Genomic DNA, 20,335 nt, shown 5'->3' on the forward strand with positions numbered 1-20,335 from the left:
CATTAATCTCTGTGACACCGTATTTCTTTACTGCTTGACAGTTGTTTAATGACTCCGCTGCATTGATAACCATTATTCTAAAATTGACATCATAGCTCCGCCTCTGTCTCTCCGTCTTTCATCCCCCTGGCTCTGTGGTTGTGAGTGATGTTGCCTCAGTCATGAGGGGTACACTCGCTTTACAGATACGTAGAGCCGTCTACTGCTGTAAAGGTTTATTGACATTTAAAAGTCTAGACCCCGAATATAAGACGATCCCACTTTTTCAGATGCATGTCAAGGAAAGAAAGCGTCTTCTATTTGGAGCGATACGGTGCACAAGTTACAGGATTTTTCTTCTGCATTCGTTTCATGGGTTTCGTGTTTTACACCTTGGCAGCTTGCGTTTTCATTTGCAGCATATTTCCACGATTGTGTTTGTGTTTTACTTTTTGTTTCTTCTGTGTCTGAATTTGCAGCACATTTATGCCGATGGCAGTCTTTTGGCCCATTGCAGTGTGTTTGCCCCTTGTCAGCCACCGTAGATCTGTGTTACAATAGATCACATTTTCCACAGTTTATGTAATTACACTTTTTTTGTGCAAAATACTCTGGAAACTTAATTTGACACAGATATCAAGTGTCATTTTTACTTTCCTGAATATCTCCTTCAAATAAAAATGAATTAAATAGAACATGAGAGTAATGTAGCAGCCCTTCCTCTCCTCTCTCCCCCTCTCCCTCTCCTTGTGTACTTAAATGGGGGAGGGGGGAGGTACACACACACGGCAGCATCCACTGCTGATGTCAGACTCCAGTCATGTCGACCCTCCTCAGCACCATCAGCACCATCGTCTTCATGGCTTATCTACAGAGACGTAAGTAAACCGGCGCTAACCTTTTTTCTCCTAACTTCCCCTCCTGTGTGTGCCGCTGAAACCAGCCGGTATCTCCGGTTATCTCTTTCTGAAGCCTCGTTACCGGTAAAAACGAGCTTTCAGTTTTTCCGAGCGGGTCAGGCTGCATGTTTTGGTTGCGCAGAGGTGGATGCGGTCGGGGTGAAGGCTCGGCACTGACGATAATCTGATCATTAGAAAGACAGCAAACAAATATCAGCTCCGTGATCATCACGGGGAGAAGATTAAAGAGGAAAAATGTCAGCACGCTCGAAAAAGGATGAAAGAAACTCTTCAGCACCTCAGTGTGCTATGCGGCGTTAAGGAGATGATCTATGGATGTGACTGTGTGTCATATATAAGCTTCAGTGTCTCTCATGTTGTTTGTACTACTGGACGTGACTGTAACAAACACGCTGGACACATTTTCATTCAGTGTCGACATAAAACAAAGCGAATACAGGGCACGGATGCACGTGTTGCGTTCAGGTGTTGTCGGTTTTCTTGAACACATCTACACTTGTCATGTAAATTAAAAGCAAAATAACGGCACTAGTAATTACTTCAACATCAACAGTTCCCTTACTGTAATCTATTTAAAATAATACTTTACTGAATAACAGAACACGACTTGGTTCCAGCGTCGACTTCCTGCAGTAGGGCTGCAAGTACAAAATGTTTTTTCTACAGTTTGCTCAATGTAAACTTAATTTACAGTTTATAACTTAGAATTCCCGTGCTGTAATTTATTAAACTGTATTATGCTGTAGTTTTTGTATCCTAGCGGCAGCAGGGTGGCATGTATAGTGTTTTTTTTTTTTTACAGTAATTTAATCCCAAAGCGTAGAAACACAAACCTCTGGCAGCATCGATAACAGCCCGACGACCTGCCCGGCTGCGTTGGACCGATCCCCCTCGTAGTGATGTGCATCACCAAACCCAACTCTTTCATATTCAAAGCATTGACCCCCTTAGGTCCCCAGTGTCATATAAAACATCATATCTTTACAACACTGCATGCTGCACACTTACATTTACTTTATTGGTGTCAATAAAAAAGCTGCGTCGTCCTAAGGCCGGAGATGTATTTACTTTTTAACCTCGAGTTTGCCTACACAACCGGCTGCGCCATTAGCTTAATTGTTCACATACTTGTCCCTACACTACGTGTGTTACTAGAGGTTACCTCTAGAGGGCGCACCAGAGAGCTCAGGCTGCATGCAACTACTGTATGTGTGGGATGTAAGGTTTGTGCAGGTTTCCACGTCAACTTCTAAAACAGGACTTATTTGTCTGCAGCCGTTTGACAAGCATGTTTGTCTCTGTGCAGCGGCAACGACACATCGTACAGATGTGGATCATTGTGGACTTGGTCTATCAGCTTGTCTTCTGTCACATCCCCTCTGCCTCTACACAGCTTCTACTGTTCATGTGCACATGGCATCTCCGTATGCGTAGCTTAAATTATTATAGACGTGCACAGCTGACTCTCCAAACAGATGCAGGGGAGCCATCATGCACATGCGAACGTGTAGTTAAAAGCAAGTATATCTCCGGCGTAACGAGGTTCCTGTGAGATCGTCATCAGATCGGGAGGTTTCTTATCCAGCCTCGGCCTACAGTGTCGCTTTGAAAGACTAGAAAGTAAATCCACTATAATGGATGACGTCTTGTTGTGATTGTTTATCTATTTGTTGAAAACTGTTAGCCTTCCGCTGAGCCGTCCCATGATGCTTCGGGTTGAGTCTGTCCACCAATCAAAGGCTGTGTTCCTGATGTGTGTGTCAGCGCTGATCCCAAAAGGTCATTGTACAGTGAGTTAGTAATCCCCTCAGCCTTTTTATCAGCTGTGTTATACTCAAAGAGTGAAACAGCAGAAATGTCACACCGTGCAGATTCTCCTCTGTGTGTTTGGATAGCTGTGTAGTGCACACGTCCAGTGCTGACTGAGAAGCTGTTTACTGTAGTTTTATTCAGTTTTTACTCATTTGACATGAGAGACGGAAATGGACTTGAAATGAGCGACTTTATGGCTGTGAAAAAAACTGCAGTTCCTCCAGTGACCACTAGAGGCTGGCTCCAAAAGCGAGTCAATCCCCATTAGAGCCTATTTTAAAATGTGATCTATTTAACCGCAGATTTAAACGTGTTTACAGTCTGGTACAAAAACAGTTTGGTTCTCTATCCACCTTATTCCTACCCCCCATGATCCTTTGCGTAAATTATGGGTGCGACTTCCGCCGCCGCGTCGGTCACTGAACCGGAACCGGCGGTTTCCGTGGTAACGGCTAAAGCTAATCCTCTTTTCTGAGCGATCGAGAAATAAAACATGTAACATCTAACACACCTAAAACGGGATAAACTCATCATACTGCTGCCCTCTACTATCGAGGGGTGGGAGGACGACCTTAAGAAGTGGCCTCAGTTAACGTACACTTCAATATTTAGCAACTTTATTAAATCTGTTGCTACGGACAGGGACGCTATGAAAAATCTAAAAAGCTCTGAGGCGTACCAACACCTCCACAGCAACAAAAAGAAATTCTGAAACTGTTCATCACGCCACAGATTTAGCTTTGTCTGATTGTTAGTACAGCCACGAACCGCGCAACAGGTACCAGAGCTCCGCAAAGGACATTTTAGTAACGCCAGCACATTTTTAAAGAAATATAAAAACACAAAGAAAAACAGTTATCAGAGCTGTAATCACTTGTTGTTTCAAAAGAACCGCTGTTGTCGATGAGCAGACAAGCTGGCAGTAACTAGCTTACTACTACTTCCGCTATCACACCGGAAGTTGCACCCACAATTTTATCTACAACAGCGTGCCTAGGGATAAGGTGGATAGCTAATTTCTCTCTTCATGACAACTGAATTTTCATATAACTCACCTGTTTTATTTGATCAGGGCTTAAAGTGATTCATAATTAGGGACCTTGTGGCTTTGAGTGACGGGTAGGTGCTGCTAGCTTTCTGGAAGGTGTCACCTCAGCTAATTCTGTCACTGAACTTAATCTTTCGAGCAGGTTTCGTTCAGTTTTCACTCATTTTACCTGACGAGTGCTCGCTCAGCAGATAGTTTTATTTCTTTGTCCCAGGAGCTCCAATAAAGAGTTCGACAAATAACGCATGTTTTATTAGGTTGAATGATTGAAATCCTGAGCCTTGTAGGTAAGGTAACTAAGAACACTCACAGAAGTTGCAACTATTTTTGCAATATTTATGAGCTCAGGAATTTTATTTAAATAAAACATCAAAACTTGCATTGAAATATTATAAAAAGCTGTTGCATAATCAGGCATTTTAGGTCCCAATAATTCCAAATAAAATTGGGAAATCCTGAAAACACTGATGGATTTATGTGAACTAGCCTACCAGCTAACAAGACGTGGGAAGATGTGTGATACAACTGTAAAGCTGAGGTGCAAAAATAGTGTATAAACTTTACATTGAAGTTGATATTAAATACCTCAGCTCTCAAAGGCGTTTTGGATCTCTCTTTTCCCCTGAATCCATCTGCATTACTCTTGTTTTTAATGCTGCCAACTGAAACTCACTTTGCCTTACCTGTCAGTCCTCCTCTCCACTCTTTCCTCTCCATGTGAGAACCTAAAACGAGCTGGAGGTGGGTGGTCTTCTCTATCACTCTCTTGTGCAGCAGCTGGATGAAGTCCAACAGGGCCAAGAGTCGCAGAGAGCTTTGTTTTACATGTGTTTGGATGGAACGGCAGCACGGTGAGGGAGATAAAGGGGTTTTGAGAGCACGTTTTTAAGGTGGTATTTGTGTGGGAGGAGAGGGCAGAGGATGACCTACAACTCTACAGAGTGTGAACCAAAGTCCTCACTACAAATACAGGAAGTAAATCGAGGAATAAAAGGTGTTTTAATTGTCCTGATATTCTCAGCATGAAGCATTTTGGGTCCTTGTTGAAGGAAGAGGAGTGCAAGCAAATAAGTATAATACACGTATAAAGCATTGTTATGTTTTATACTGCAAATCACAAGCACTTTGCTTGAATATATACATATTATATATACATTTGTATACCAAAAAGACAGATATAAAGAACTGTACAGTATGTCACCTTAAAATGTTACAGATGCTAAGTTGGCTTGTGCATTATATGACAGGCATACGCTTGCTAACAATTCAAAAACGCATGCAAAGTACTAAAAAAAAAACGCAACAGAAAAGTGCTACAAAAAGCAGAAACAAATGCTGCAAATTTTCAGTCCTAATGGAAGTCCTCCAGGCCTGTAGGGGGCGCTAAGTGGAACTAGGGTTAAATTAAATATATTAAAGGAGAAAAGAATTTCTAAAGGAGATTTTGGCCGCCAGAAGGACAAGTTTTTCAAGCTTGCAGGGGCGGGATGAATCAACCCAGAGACTAAACAGAGGTCAGCGGGACGACCGGGCGCTTTCTGTCTCTGCATTAGTGTTGTAATGTGCAGCCTCTTTTTTTCTAATGAAAACCTTTGGGAAGGTGCAACCTAAAGATGGCCGACATGACAGCTCCCTGAAAGTGAAGCCAAACCCTCTCTATCGCCCCCTGCTGACTGGCTGCAGTACAGCTCATAAAGCCCGCTTCCTCCATGTTAACAGATGGGACATGAGTCAAACTATAAAATCTAAATACACTCTTTTCCCAAACATGGTTTCTGTCATTATAGTTAGTTCTTATCAGGCTGATTTATGTGCAAGTGTTCATTTTTCTGACAAGTTTACTTTTAATTAGTTATTTGATGTTATAAAAAGGGGGCGTGGCCTCATGATTGACAGCTCTGTTGACAAATGGGGCTCCTGCGGCGTTCTGTTCCCGAGTAGCAGAGTAGAGGAGGAACTCATACTCGTGTGCGTGTGTGTGTGTGTGTGTGTGTGTCACATGACTACAGTAGAAGGACAGAAAGTTCTCTTACACACTGAATGTTCCTCACTCTTCTCTCCACATCACTTTCCATTAATCTAGTTAGCCTGATTCCCTCTCTCATGTCTCTGTCTCTTTAAGTCTCCCTTTGTCTCTCTGCTTTCTTGCTGACTGCTCACTGTGTGTACACACACACACACACACACACACACACACACACACACACACACACACACATTAGCCTTCAGCTGTGCTCACATATACGGCTCGTGTCCTCAAGGACTCTTATCACGACTCTGTCGGGTTTGTTTCATGATTGATTTTCTTTCTGTTCCTCGATGTAAAGAAAGTTTCTTCTTTCGAATCTTCCTCGTCTGTTTCTTTACTATTAAAGGTCCTGATGTTGGTGAAAAACTTCAATAGTTTGTTAATGTACATATATATATATATATAAAAAAGAAAAAAGCCTACTTTTTCCTTGTTTAAATCTCATTTCTGTGCATGTCTTGATCTTTCTGGATTCTTCTGTGATCACAAACACATTTTCCAGTTCTCTTTAGATCGACTTTCTTTCTCTCTGTAATTTTACTTTGATAACAAATACAGTAACAGAAATTAAACATTGCTGTTTGCATCACTGCAAACACTATTATGGTGATGAGGCAGTCCACCAGGGTTCATGTTTGACTGCAGGGGATTGTGGGTAACGTGGACCGTTAGTCCATTAATAAATGAAACAAGCATGTGATGAAGACATATGGCCCTTCTCTGATCCGCCCTTGGCCTGCACTGTACGTGTGTGTGTGTGTGTGTGTGTGTGTGTGTGTGTGTGTGTGTGTGTGTGTGTGTGTGTGTGTGTGTGTGTGTGTGTGTGTGTGTGTGTGTGTGTGTGTGCTCCTCCAAAAAAAGTCAATAAAGTGAGTGAATTGAGTAGAAAATTGAGAGGAAGAGCGGACAGAGAGACAATAGAGACGAGCAGTGTGTGGGCCGAGTGTGTGTGTGTGTGTGTGTGTGTGTGTGTGTGTGTGTGTGTGAGATACAGAGTCTGTGGGCTGGAAGAGTGGGAGTTATCTGCAGAGAAATGCTTTGACCTCCATGCAACTGCAGCTGCCTTTAGGCACACACACACACACACACACACACACACACACACACACACACACACACACACACACACACACACACACACACACACAAAGAGAACATAGAGTACTAGCATATCAGTGAAAAAGAGAGGAGAGTGAGTTGCCTCAGTTGAAATGATCACACTTTTTTTATTCTTTTCTCCTGCTCGTGTCCTTAAACCGAGTCACTCAGAGCTGGAGCTAGTCTCTCAGCACTGCGTGTTAGCATTGTTGTTTCTTTAGCTCGTTTGCATGGACAGTTTCCCCTTTGACAAACCAGCATGTGTGCAAAGCAGGGGCTAGAAAACACACAAGGCCTTTCGCACATATACTTTTTAATAAAGCCGTAAAGAAGGCACGTCATTCTGTGGACGTTGCTAACGTGTAACACAACTGTCGTAGCATCTAGCGTGACGTACATCAAAGGCATCGGGCAGCGGCTTTCAAAACCACAATAATGCTTCTTTTACAATCCTTAATGTGACGGTTCATCTCGTCCACTGCTCAGAAAGGAAAGAGCTCCTGGACCTTGTTGTCTCTAAACTTAGCAGAAACTTTCGCTTGCTGTCGGTAAGCTGCTAACATCTGCTAACTGCTGGTGTGTCGCACACATACAAGATCTTGACGAGGCTCTGTTTCTACCTAAACTGCAAACTTTAAGACAGAAAGATGTTGTTTCACAAATACTTTAACAAGCGTATAAGCTAATTAGCTAACATTTTTATGTCTTTGTCGCTGGTCTGCACATTTTACTTTTGTTTGTAACATGTTAGCTGTGTCTCAATTGAGAGGCTGCGTCTGTCGAAGGACGCGGTCTAAGGAGGACGAGTCATTCGTAGCCTCTGTAGACGCTAAGGCCGAACTGAAATGAGACGCTCTGGTCTGTGGAGGATTTCCCGTTTGCATCACCAGCTTTCCCGCCCTCAACCTTGCGTCACCAAACGTGTCTCTTGTTGCCTAGCAACAGGTAGCTAGCTGGCTAACTAGCTATCATGACTAACGTCACGTAACTTAACCCTTTTATTTTAAAGATAATTTGTTTCAAGGCCCCTTTTGTTTTTTAATATTTGTACCTCTAGCTTTTCGGTTGAGTTGAATACAAAAACTTCAAAGTTTATTCCTCGGCCGCTTGAGAGTCCGCCATCTTCTTTCAATTGCCGTGCAATGAATCTTGGGATGCGTTGGGCCATAAGGGATGCACCCTTGGATGGATCCATCGAGGCCCGGGAAAAGCAGGATGCATTTGTCGGCCGCATCTGAAGGAGCCTTTCACATGGGACAGCCTATGCCTCCTTCGAAGGATGAATCCAAAACATTTTGAAATTGAAGAACTGCTGTTCTTCTTCACTGCGAGGTTTGAACCAGCCACATTTCTCTGGCTCGTCTCCACAATCTGAGGGTAGCTGACAGCTAGCTGGGGCTTCATCTGATTGGACAAATGGTTTGAATGTATGACCCATGTATGGAGGGTTAAATCTTGCAGGTCAAATGTTTACATGCTGAGTGTGAATGCATGAGGCGGTACATTAAATGGTTTTTCTTATTATTCTGTCACACAGTCTTTGTGATGTGTTTATTATGCGTTTATATTCCAAGCACCGTGTAAGACTGATTTATTGTGCAGCCCTATGTTGAATGGGAACGTGTGCATGCATATGTATGCGGCTGTTTGCTGTCATAAAGGGCGACTTATGGCTGTTGAGAAGCTTGTGTAACATGTTCATGTATGAAATGTTAATGTGCTGCAGAGCTGCACACTCCATCCTGCTGGATCTCCTGCGGCTCAGCATCTGAATAATGTTCGACTTTAGGCAATGTGTAGTTTTAGTCCTACACAGTCAGACATCTGTCTCGGCCGTATCGACCCAAGCTGCAACATCCAGGGCTGAAAAAAGAAGCTAACGTGGAGGTGACAGAAAATGTAGCTCCTGGAATGAGACTGGTTCACCTTTATGGACCTGAATACTGATGACACAGCTGAGTTTTAGTGGGGGAGGCGGCGTAGATCATAGACTATATATATACAGAATAGACACAGCCACCATACATCACCTATTGATTAGCATAGTTCCATTTAAAAGCTTCAACTTTTGCATTTTGGGTCATAGCCATCTTGTTTATTTGGAGCCACAAGTGACCATATTTTCTGGTGGACTACAAGGGCGAAAGTGCTGCGAGGCCCAGAGCGATCGGGAGTGATGGCTGTTGCCGTTGCTGTTAATACATCTGATTCTTTCTACAGCTTGTTTTTTGTGTTTGCTGCTCTGTTTGCAGTATTTGTTTGTTCTGAATGTGTTTTTGAATTCGCAGCTGGTTTCTCCTGTTGACAATCTTTCGGGCCGTTGCACTCGCCAACAACTGTAATATTTGGACGAGCAGGAGAAGCTGGGTGTTAGCAAACACTCAGTTATCGCAAGCTCGGTTAAAAATAATCTGTTTCAACATTGACTATGATGTAATTTGGGTTGCTAATTTGGCTAGCAAACATGGCTTATAAAGAAAAAAGAATAGACAACTCTTTTTAGACCAACTTAATGCTGATTAAGGGCCCATTCACACCTGAAGTCTGTTTGGTCCGAATCAAAGACCAAATTGTTACAAAGTCACATTTTGCCTCGAGTTTGGTTTCTGTTCACACGGCAGCTTTTACCAGCAGAACAAAAGTTTTGATGCACGGGGAAACTGCTCTCTGATTGGTCAGAATTTCCACGTGGGAAAACTCTCTGAAGTAAACAAAGCAAGAGAGCACACTGACCAGAGAGCACACTGATCAATCACACTCAACATGATCGCGGACTTTAATGTTTTGTTGTCGGAGTTTTTTACTTTTAACCGACACTGTTCCACAGATCGATCAGTTCCATTCTGCTTTAGTTTTTCACTGGACAGTTTGAACGCCTCCGTGTTCTCGTGCGTTTCCAGTGTTTGTCAAATAGTTTGGTCAGCACAGCTGCGTGTCTCTGCTAATGTCAGCACCCGTAAACTACAATGCACAGTTTTATGGTTTGTTTCCTGTATTTGGTCCTACTTTAAGTCCATTTATGTTCTCACCAGAATCAAACCGAACTGTGGTTCGTTTGGAAACGGACCGAGACCCGTCTTTTCTAGCGGACCATGGTCCGGTTGTTTGGTCCACACCAGAGTTTCATTCCGGCGTTCACACCACCTAAACGAGTCGCACCGAGGGGACAAACGCTCCAGGGTTCGGTTCAGTCGGACCAAACAAGGCTGGTGTGAACCCAAAGACATTTTTCAGGTCTCCGTGGTAGTGACTTGTCAATCACAGTTAGCCAAGCCTTACAGCATACCCTTTTTGAGACTTGAAAGCAGAGGAGGTAGTAAAGTGCAAACACTTTTTTACTGCACTTAAGTAGAGTTTTCAAATAGTTGTACTTCATTTGGGTATTTGTGTTTTTGACAACTTTTATTTTTACATTTTAACACAAATATCTGTCCTCCTGACATTTGCCTTGTTACTTTACACATATAAGGATGATTCCTTGGTGTATCCGACAGTGTCATGAGTCTGATTGTTCTGAACTTTTGCAGCCGTAGTTTTGAAATGAGATTCTTCCAGTTATCAGCAGCAACAATGGAAGCTGTCAGTGAGAGTCAAGGGGGCAGGGAGGGGAGGATGTACTTTACAGCAGCAGATGGGAAACACTAAACCTTTGGCTGGCGGGCTCAGTGGGCTCCTGGCTGCAGTTTGAACACACACACACACACACACACACACACACACACACACACACAAACACACACACACACACACACAGAGACTATCACCTCTGCCAAACATGGGGCTTAGCAAATTTATGTCCATTAGTGCCCCCGCTGTGTGAGGTGGAGAGTGCAAAGTGACTTACTGAACAGACGTTGACCTTATTCATACGGCGGCCATTTTCCTCTGATGTCACGCTTCAATGCTCGAATATATTTAGTGTGACTAATAATTCTGATCAAAACAACATATTTGATTACCTGTTGGCTGCGGCCAGACAACAGCTAGCTTTAGCATTCAGCCACTTACTAGCTAACATTGCTATAAGCTAGGACGAGGCTGAAAGCTAATATTAACACGTTACAATAGAACAGGTGGGAATAGCTAGCTTCCTAGCTAATGTAGTGTTAGCCAGAAATTGGTTTAATGCTAATGTTAGCTAATTGTAGCTCACAGCTTATTGAAACGCTTGTTTTATTTTGAAATATCGCTTGATTTCCCTCCTGATTTTCACAATAAATTGTCTTATCAGTTGCAGATAACCAACATTTCTATGATTTACAACCTGGAACACAGCAGGATAACATTATTTAGCATTTTAGCTTCCCTCCCTGAGCATGAGCTCAGAGGAAAATGGCCGCCATGTGTCTTGTTCTGTGTCCTCATTGTTTTTTGCACTACATTTCCCAGAATTCAACCAACACTCTTTCTTTCTCTCCCCTTTAGCTAACTGACGATGGACCTGTTCCGAAGAGGAGAGCTGGGGCTGCTGGGAGGAGGGGAGGGGCTTAGAGACGATGTGGCCGTGTCCGGGATCAGCTGGTCGACCAATCGGCTGCCGGACGACATGTACCCTGCGTCGGGATTGGCCCTGGCCGCCGCCTACCACGACATCAAGACCAGGCTGGCGAGTCTGGAGAGGGAGAACAGCAGCATCAAGAGGAAGCTCAAACACTACGAGGTCAAGGTGGACAGCAACACACACACACACACATCTACACATGTAAAATAACTTACTTTAAAGTCAACCTCCTCTCCCTCCTTCTTTTCATCTGTAGTTTCCCGTGATGAGTGACTTTGGAGAGGAGAGGATACTGTGCTGTTCCTGTGAGCCAATCATCAAGGATACCAGTATCATCCAATCAGAGACCACCAACCTGCAACAGAGGGTCAACTCTCTCACTCAGGAGGTACTTTTTGATATCAATCAATCAAATGTCTTGAAAAGCTGCAGCAAAGTGCTGAACTAAAACAATCACAAAGAATAAGAAGAAAACAGGAAGAGGAAGAAACAAACGACGCAGGAACACAAAACTTTTCAGGACAGGACGACTCAAACGCTAACAAAAAAAGCCATGTTTTGAGGCAAGACTTGAAAATGTTTTAGTGTAAGATTAGAGCGAGGAACTGCCAGGGGGCCCACGTCAGATGATCTGAGGGGCCTGGAGGTTGTGTTAGGGCTCAGGGGGTCTGTTATATGGAACGGACCAGGCCAGTGCAACCATAAAATCGATCCTAAAGCGTGTTGGAAGCGTCTGTGAAGTCTCCCTCCTGGAACCAGTCAAAGCTTGGCAGCAGCATTTTGGATATGTGGAGCTGCAGAAAGGACAGGGCTGACCGGCTGATCCCAGTATACATGTAGTTAGAACTAAACCACTGAAAGAGAGGGGAGGTTTTAATTTGGAAATAGTTCAAAGCTAAATTTAAACAGGTTTTTACCTCTGCTTTAACCTTGTTGTCCAATATGAAGGCAAATATCACTCCAAGGTTTTTAGCATGTGGTTTAATATTTGCAGTATTATCACCAAAGAAAAAGCAGACCACCTTTGAATGGTGCCTCTTAATTGTAGCTTGTGATCGGATCATTCAGGACACATGTGTAAACGGGACCTTTGACTCTGATGCTTTAACAAGAGAACGCTGTGACAGTACAGGCGTTGTGAGGGAGTTTTCTTGTGTGTATCCTGATCCAAGTAGCACCTCAAACCGCCCTCAGACCTGCGTTATAGAAAACTAGAATCATCCATCAAACTGAAGTCTGAGAGGTTTGTCATCGCTCTCTTTCTCTGTCTCAGCTCCAGAAGAGTAAAGAGAGAGAGGAGAGGCTGGAGGAAGTCATTCAGGCTTATGAGAAGATTCACTTAGAGAAAAGCAACGTCCAGAGAGACCTGGACAAGATGGTAAAAACACACACCCACACATATTTACCAATGTTTATATTTTATGCAACAGTTTATGTTTTTCACATTTGTGTGTTTGTTTGTGTGTGCGTGCTAGACGACTCTAGCAGAGCAGCATGTGGAGCAGATCCGCAGTCTGGAGTCGGCTCTCAGACAGAGGGAGACGTCCCTGCAGAAGCTCAGCGTTCAGCTGCACAGCAAAGACGTTCAGACTCAGCGCCACGTCGGCCTGGACGTACCCAGAGGTGAGCTCTGAGTGGATCAGCAGACGAACCAGCAAGATCATCGTTATTGTTCTAATGGATGATTGTTAACCAAGCTAGCACTAACTAATGAGTTAGCATTGGTTATCGTAGAGCAGTGACCTGTTTGAAAAACTAGAACCAGGGAGGAAAGATGCAACAGACTGAAGCGTGTCTTGTTTTGTCAGAGGGCCGCGGGCCGACGCTGCAGAGCTCCCGCAGTCTGGACGCCCTGTCAGACCTGAAGCTGCAGCGTTTGGAGGCGGAGCTTGAGGGGGCGCGGCACCAGGCCGACGGAGCGTGTCAGAGGGAGAAGGAGCTGAGGGCGGAGCTTCAGAGGCTGCAGCAGGAGGTCGCACAGCTGCAGGAAGCACAGAGACAGGTAGGACTCATGCTTCAGTGGCTGCCATGAAGGTTCATTATTGACCTTTAAAGTACATTGACTTTCATATACGTTTATAATAACACCCAGCTGTGTGTGTCTCTGTCAGTCCCAGGAGTCACACTGTGAACACTGTGATGTGGAGTGGATAAAGAAAGCCGGAGACGAACAGTGAGTCTAACTTCAAACAGGAGAAGGATTTAAAACCAGCAACAATCTGTCTCAGGTTGTTTGTTCTTATGTTTCACTGTGTTCATGTTTCAGGGTGAACCTAGCGTTAGCCTACACGGAGCTAACGGAGGAGTTGGGTCGTATCAGAAATCTGGCTGTGAAACAGGGCGACCTCCTGCATCACGTCTCACAGGAGCCGGGTAGGTCACATGACTGGATTCTTGTTTTATATGGAGTCAGAAAAGTGCCATAAAGTTACTTGAAGTGATTAATATTCTTAACATCTGCCTTTTTTTCTCTGTATTTCTACTTTGTTTCTGTATTTTTAGAAGCTGTCAATCAAAGCCAGTTATTTGACAGCTTGCCAGCTGACAATAGAAAAAACAAATAAATAATAAAGAAAATAATGACAAATAAAGAGATAAAATAAATATTAAAATACATATATAATATATACAAATCATTTATCATAGTTACAGAAATATTTTAAAGTATATAATATATGTATTCCACATAATATATATATATATATATACAATGTATATATATATTTAAACATTTAAAAACGTTTTAAAAATTAAAATATAAAGAACTTAATTTGAAAAATATGTAAATAAATGAATATTTTCTTTTTACTTATTTATTCTTTTATTTATTTTTGTATAATCACACTTTTTTATATATATATATATATATATATATTTATATATTCCTGTTTTTGTTCCCCAATTATTATTATTTATTTATTTTAATATTTTTTTCTCATAGTTGTAAAATGCATTCTTTTATTATTCCTCTTTTTCTGTACTTCTTTATTATTATTCAGTATTTTATTTCTACATTTACTTTCATTCTTGTCTGTATTACTTTTTATATTTCCACATTTAATTTAGGTTTAGTATTATCTTTCCAAATATATTTATATTATATATATATTTCCACATTTATTAAATGATTTTTTTACAGATTAATTATGTTTTTACTGCTGTGTTTCCTTAATGGTATCATTATACAGTATATTTAAAGCAGAGAGTATCGACTGCTTAGTAAAAGAAGAAAAGATATGAAAGTCTGTCGCATGAAGACAAAATCCTTACAAACATTTTCTCTCTCTCTCTTCCTCCTCCAGTCTCTCGTCCTCCTCCTGCTCCTCAGCGTCTCTCCCCCACCTCCCCCCAGCGTCCCTCTCTCTCCCCTGACAGGCTCCTCCCCACCCCCTCCCCTCCTCTGTCCCCAAACGATGGCCCCGCCTCCTACTCCCATCAGCCAACCAGCAGCCGCCTTCGAGCAAAGTTCCAGGGTCGCCGGAGTTACTCGGAGGTGAGGCTCTGGTGTTAACACACGCTTTAAACTGAACATACGGATTTACTGCACGGTCCCTTGACCTTTGACCTCCCCTCTTTCCAGGTGTCTGACCCGTCGGCCATCCAGAGGCCCCAGGCTCGCCTGTTGAGGGACCCCGTCTCCACCCTCCCCAAGCCCAGGCCGCTCCTCGGGGAGTCGCAGGCTTACGGCCAAAACAAACCTCAGCTCCGGACCTCCCTGGTGGGTTTGGTCAGACCGGCCTCGGCTCACGGAGCTGGAGGGGAGAGAGGAGGAGGAGGGGGAGGAGGAGGAGAGAGAGGGGGAGGCAGCAGTCTGAGCAGCAGTCCTCATCACTGTGCTCTGGACCTGGGCTTCCCTCTGAACGCTGAGGTGAGACGGAGAGCTTCATTACTTGTATAAAAAGATGGCCGACATGACAGCTGCCTAAAAGTGAATCAGTCCCCTCCTCGTTGTCTTTGTCGTAGGAGGGAGAGATATTGAATTCAAAGAAGCACTTTTCTGATCTCCTCCTCTCCTCTCACACAGGTTCATCACTTCCGTCACCTTGACAACCCACCTGAACCCACCCCCCTGGTGACACCCCCCCAGTCCTCTGACGATGAAGAGGTGATGAAGATAATAATAAAGCGTAACAGCATCACTCTGATCTGATTATTTTCTGTAAAAGATGTGTGTGTGTGTGTCCATTTTCAGGATGTGTGCCCGTATTTGTCGCCGGCTGCCAGCCCTCCTCGGACTCTGGGAGCGATCGTGATTGGCTCTGCTTCGCCGAGGGAACCGCCCCTGCACCCCTCTTTCCCGTCTCCTAGGAAACAGCCCCACCATCCGTCCTTCTCTGCCCCCGAGGGCCCTGCCACCCTCTCCTGCCATCTGCCTCCCTACATGAACACCGAGCATGCTCAGTCATGGCCCTCCATCAACGTGAGTGGACAAAATAATGAGAATTACATAAAGCAGCTAATAGACTCACTGCAGTCTGTCAGGGGAAATTTAAGCAGCCAGTTTGAATACCTCTGTGCTGTTGTGCGTACCAAAAGAGCCTGAAACGTCTTTAGAACTTCATCATTGTTGATAATATGATCATTTGATGTATTAAAGACTTGATTCATGCTGCTCAACACAACATATCTGTGAACACTAAGCTCTATTTTGACACCTGTCTCTTCCACTTCCTGTAGTTATGGATGGAGTCTGAAGAGAGCGCTGTTCGTAGCTGCCCGCTGTGTCAGCTGACCTTCCCAACGGGTTACCCTGATGACGCTCTCATCAAACACATCGACTCCCACCTGGAGAACAGCAAGATCTGACTGTTTTATCAAGCATTTTACTTCCATTCTTCGCCTGTTTTCTAACACGGTTTAATCCAGGGATGGTTGGATGATTTGGAACTTGCCCAGTAGAACCACAATCCTCTGGTATGGGGTTTCATGCCAGGCTCAAGGGGGATTACCTCTGCTTCTCCAACCATAGTTTTATGAAAATTAACCAGTGACCTTCCAGTTACAGATTGTTTTTCTACCCTGAAGGCCCAAGTTTCCATCATTTCCATCAATTCTATATCAAATAGTATCTTTTCTCTTTTAACAAAAACTTGAATTGTACATAAACCTCAGTGCTAAAGGACTAGCACGTGTAGAAAAGACAATACTGCTGCACATCTGAAGACACAGACACTGCTAACGCTCCATTGGAAACATCATGTACGCTCGTCTGAGAGACAGAAGACATGACGTGCATCAAACCACCAGGATGTCGCAGCTCTCGTGGTGTTTTTTGGATGACAAAAAGACTATTTTCAAAGGATTTGTGGACCTGCGATGAACTGTTGGGAGGTAAAATGATTCAGAGGTAAAAAAAAAAAAAGAAAGAAATGTTGGAAAAAAGGAAAAAATTACTTATTATTTATAGTGTCCGATAATAAGGATTTTATATCTCATGTTTTTTTTTTCTTTTAAGGGATAAAATTTCATTATTATTATTAGTTACAATTATGTTTTTTTTTTATTTTGTTTACTTCCTAAAACTTAATTATGACACAAAAAATGTCTCACAATAAGAGATATAATAAAAATTAAAAAAAAAGATGTATTTATAATGATGAGGATTTTTTTTTTCATTATGAATAATTGTTATGCTCATCCCATAAAATTATAAGAAGCTACACAAGAGTATTTGGGCATTTAGAGAATATAGTAGAAATGTGGAGAATAAATTGGAACTTTTAGTTTAAGTGTCAGGTATAAGAAGTTGTTTTTTTTGACATCTCAACTTTTTTTGTTTCTTCTACACCTGCCTCTACAACTCGTATTAAAGATATTGTATTGTAATTATAAGGGCAAAATAAACAAACGAATAAAATTAATACAAAACTTGATAAAATTGCTTATTATAAAAAAAAAAATACATTCATATCAGGGAAGTAGTTCTGATTATAAGTAACGTACTATTATGATTTATGATGCAGCTCTTAAAGCTTGGGTAGGCAATTTAATTTAAGTGCTTATTTTCTTTTAATATTTCCTAAAAAGATTTCTGTTGAATCTTGAAATATTTACGGTTAAATTCGGTGTATGACGCACTTAAATTTCTTATTTGTAATTATGTGATCATTTTGACATAGTATTCAAATTAAAATCTTCAAGTTTCTCATAAATTTGAGATTCCAAATATATAATTATGAGATAAAAAAATGTACAACGAAACTCATTACGTATAACATAGCTCATAATTATAGCTTAGTAGCCTGTAATAATGAGATATCATATTAATAAAGCTACTTATTTGTAATAGTGAAAATTTGGTGTAGGGCTCAGAAGATAGCTCATCTATAACTTCTGTAGACTGATGAAGATATTTTCAAACGATTATAGCAAAAGCATGACACGTTTTTGTATCTGGTTTCACAGTACAATCCACACTTCTGATTTTATGTATTTTGTTTTTGGAAAAAAGCAGCTCCACAAGTTTCCCATGGTACTAAAAAAGGGAAAAAAAGGTTTAAAATAAACTTCCTGCATTGAAAAACTTCCATCACATCTGAGCTGCTGGACTGAAAACACCTGGACTCACCTCAAGACACTGTGGACAGAAAGTTCAAGAGACCGAATATTTTGACTCTCAGCTGTTTTTGTTTCAAGGATGAAAGCCAAACTTTACCACTATATTAAGCAAAAAAAAAAAGATAATAGAGCATTATTGAAGCAAAAAATAATCATCATTCTACCGACACAGTGAGTAATTTAGGATGATGAACACTGGGCTGTGAATGGACGCACAAATCCAGCTGAGGGCACTGTGAACTAAACCATATTTCTTTCTGGCAGAACAACTCTTATTTAATTCCCCCTTTTAGGATGGAGACACTCACAGTTTGACCTCTTTGTATTTCCATGATGTGTGCACTTTTTGACACTTTCACACGAACAATATCCATCCACAAAACATTTTAAAACTGGGATCCGAGCTTGCAAAAAGCTCTTCATGAGACTTAAATGTTGGGTTAAATCAAGAAATCGTTTTTACACAGTCACCATATTGACACGGAAGTCCTTTTCCCTTGACATCCTAGCTAACAAAGCTAACGGAACCATTTGATACCATAAGCAAGTTGTAAAATTCTAGCTATCGTTAAAGTTCGCTATTAAGTGGTTGAATGCTAACGTTAGCTGATGTCAAGTGGTAGCTAAATCGGTTATAAATATGTCGTTTGACCTTGCCTGATGCCCCTCCGGATTTTAACTATCTATTGTCTTTATTTATTCTTAGTTGCTGATCAATCAGAAAGTAATGAACTGATCCATTTGAAAGATTTATCAGACTTCCTAAGTTTATACAACGTGCTAACTGAAACACAGCAGAACGACAACATAGCAGAATTTTGGCTAACCACCCTGAACGGGACGTCAGAGGAAAAAGGCTGCTATGAGGGAATGTTGAATTGAGCCATGCCAATAGTTTTGGTTTAATTTGACAAAAAAAAATTAATAAAGGATTTATTTTTTATGCCAGAGCTTCCAAACAATACCGAATGCTAAGGAAGAGCATGTGGTTCTAGCTTGTTAGCTGTTCTTAGAATGATGTATGTTTTTTTTAAATATGTCTGCTTCAGAGAATTTTGACTCCACTTTAATAGAATAAAGATTAATGTAACTTCATATGTGGTTCTCAAGGTATGAAAGGTACAAATGTGATGTTTTGTAAACCAGACAAAGAGCCCAAATCAATCTTGCAGAACGCTGAGCTAAATGCTTACATTAGCATAGCGTGTTATCATGCCAGGAGTTCCTAGGTAGAAGTATATCTGAGGCTAACCGGAATTTAATTAGTTCTCAAAGTATTTTAAACTAAAGTAAGCTGAATCAGTTCATTTGGGACATTTTTTAGTACGAAGACTCAAAACAACAACAAAACATTCTGTGCTTGTTTGGATGCTAACCACTGTTTTTCATTCGCCTCAGTGTGTTGATCTGTTTCCACTTGATGAAGGGACAATAATTTACAACATCTGCAGAGACAAACAGCTCAATATGATGCTGTTCCCATTGCCTGCATGTCCAGTCTACCTAGGAAACAATAGATTTTCTCTAAGTGTGTCACTTGTTTTTCACAGATTATATCTGCATTCAGTATATTATTGAAAATGCATACTGGCACACTTTTTATTTTGAAGTATTTTTGTAAGGAGTAAATGTTGTCCCAGACTGTCATGACACATTGATTTTAAGTGATGTACATAGTAACATATATGTGGAATATTACAAACCACTGTATTGTACAAGCAAATATTCTAGTTAGGGCTATAACATGAGAAATCACTTCAGGATACTCTTCATTGATGTGTTTCCCAAAATGTTTGACTCATTTTTACTAAACCTCTTTGGAAAACCTGTTGGGAAGTAAAGAATGCTACATTATTTTCCCTCCTCTTTCTTCATATTTGTTCTTTTTAAAGCTATGTCACTTTGTGTGCTATGTAGCTGCCTCCATCTGGTCCTGTAGCACTGCAGCTAACACTGTCTTAGCTTGTTTTTTTCTGCCCCCATGATCTGGATTCAGTCTTTAACAAGCACTTACAATTAAGTCAAACTTGGGTGTCATTTTTGTAGCTTCCTTCATCAGTTTGGTAAACTTTTCATAGCTAATATCATTGCTAAAACCTGGTCCACGCAAGCTAACTAGCAACGACTGCAAACAGAATTAACATAGTGTGTGCAGCAGAGCATTCACTAATACATGATGTTCTGAAAAGAAGCACACCTGTTAAATCTAAAAAACATTTTATGTTCCTTTAAAAGTAAATTATTTTGCTAAAACTGTTTTAACTCTGGTTTAAAGATGCCATCCAGCTTGTGGATTTCATTTTAATTATTCAGGTGTTGGAAGGGAAACTGGTGTGTCAGCTTGTGCTGGTGGTACAGGTTGCATTTAATTTAATTTCAATGAATTAGAA

General features: G+C 41.6%; 1 protein-coding gene across 1 annotated transcript; it reads left to right on the forward strand.

Annotated features, from left to right (window-relative positions):
- Nucleotides 1-832: 832 nt before the first annotated feature.
- Nucleotides 833-17,456, forward strand: LOC138604270 (TANK-binding kinase 1-binding protein 1-like). The gene is made up of 13 exons (XM_069676161.1): nucleotides 833-857; nucleotides 11,312-11,546; nucleotides 11,644-11,775; nucleotides 12,661-12,765; nucleotides 12,863-13,010; nucleotides 13,196-13,389; nucleotides 13,499-13,560; nucleotides 13,654-13,760; nucleotides 14,690-14,880; nucleotides 14,968-15,255; nucleotides 15,412-15,492; nucleotides 15,580-15,807; nucleotides 16,065-17,456. Exons 2-13 carry the CDS (start codon nucleotides 11,322-11,324, stop codon nucleotides 16,191-16,193), a joined length of 1,890 nt encoding a protein of 629 aa, XP_069532262.1. The 5' UTR covers nucleotides 833-857; nucleotides 11,312-11,321; the 3' UTR covers nucleotides 16,194-17,456.
- Nucleotides 17,457-20,335: the final 2,879 nt, after the last annotated feature.

This window comes from Semicossyphus pulcher, unplaced genomic scaffold, assembly GCF_022749685.1.
Source record: "Semicossyphus pulcher isolate SPU_LCO1_2020_fin unplaced genomic scaffold, fSemPul1.0.p SCAF_25, whole genome shotgun sequence".
NCBI lineage: Eukaryota > Metazoa > Chordata > Actinopteri > Labriformes > Labridae > Semicossyphus > Semicossyphus pulcher.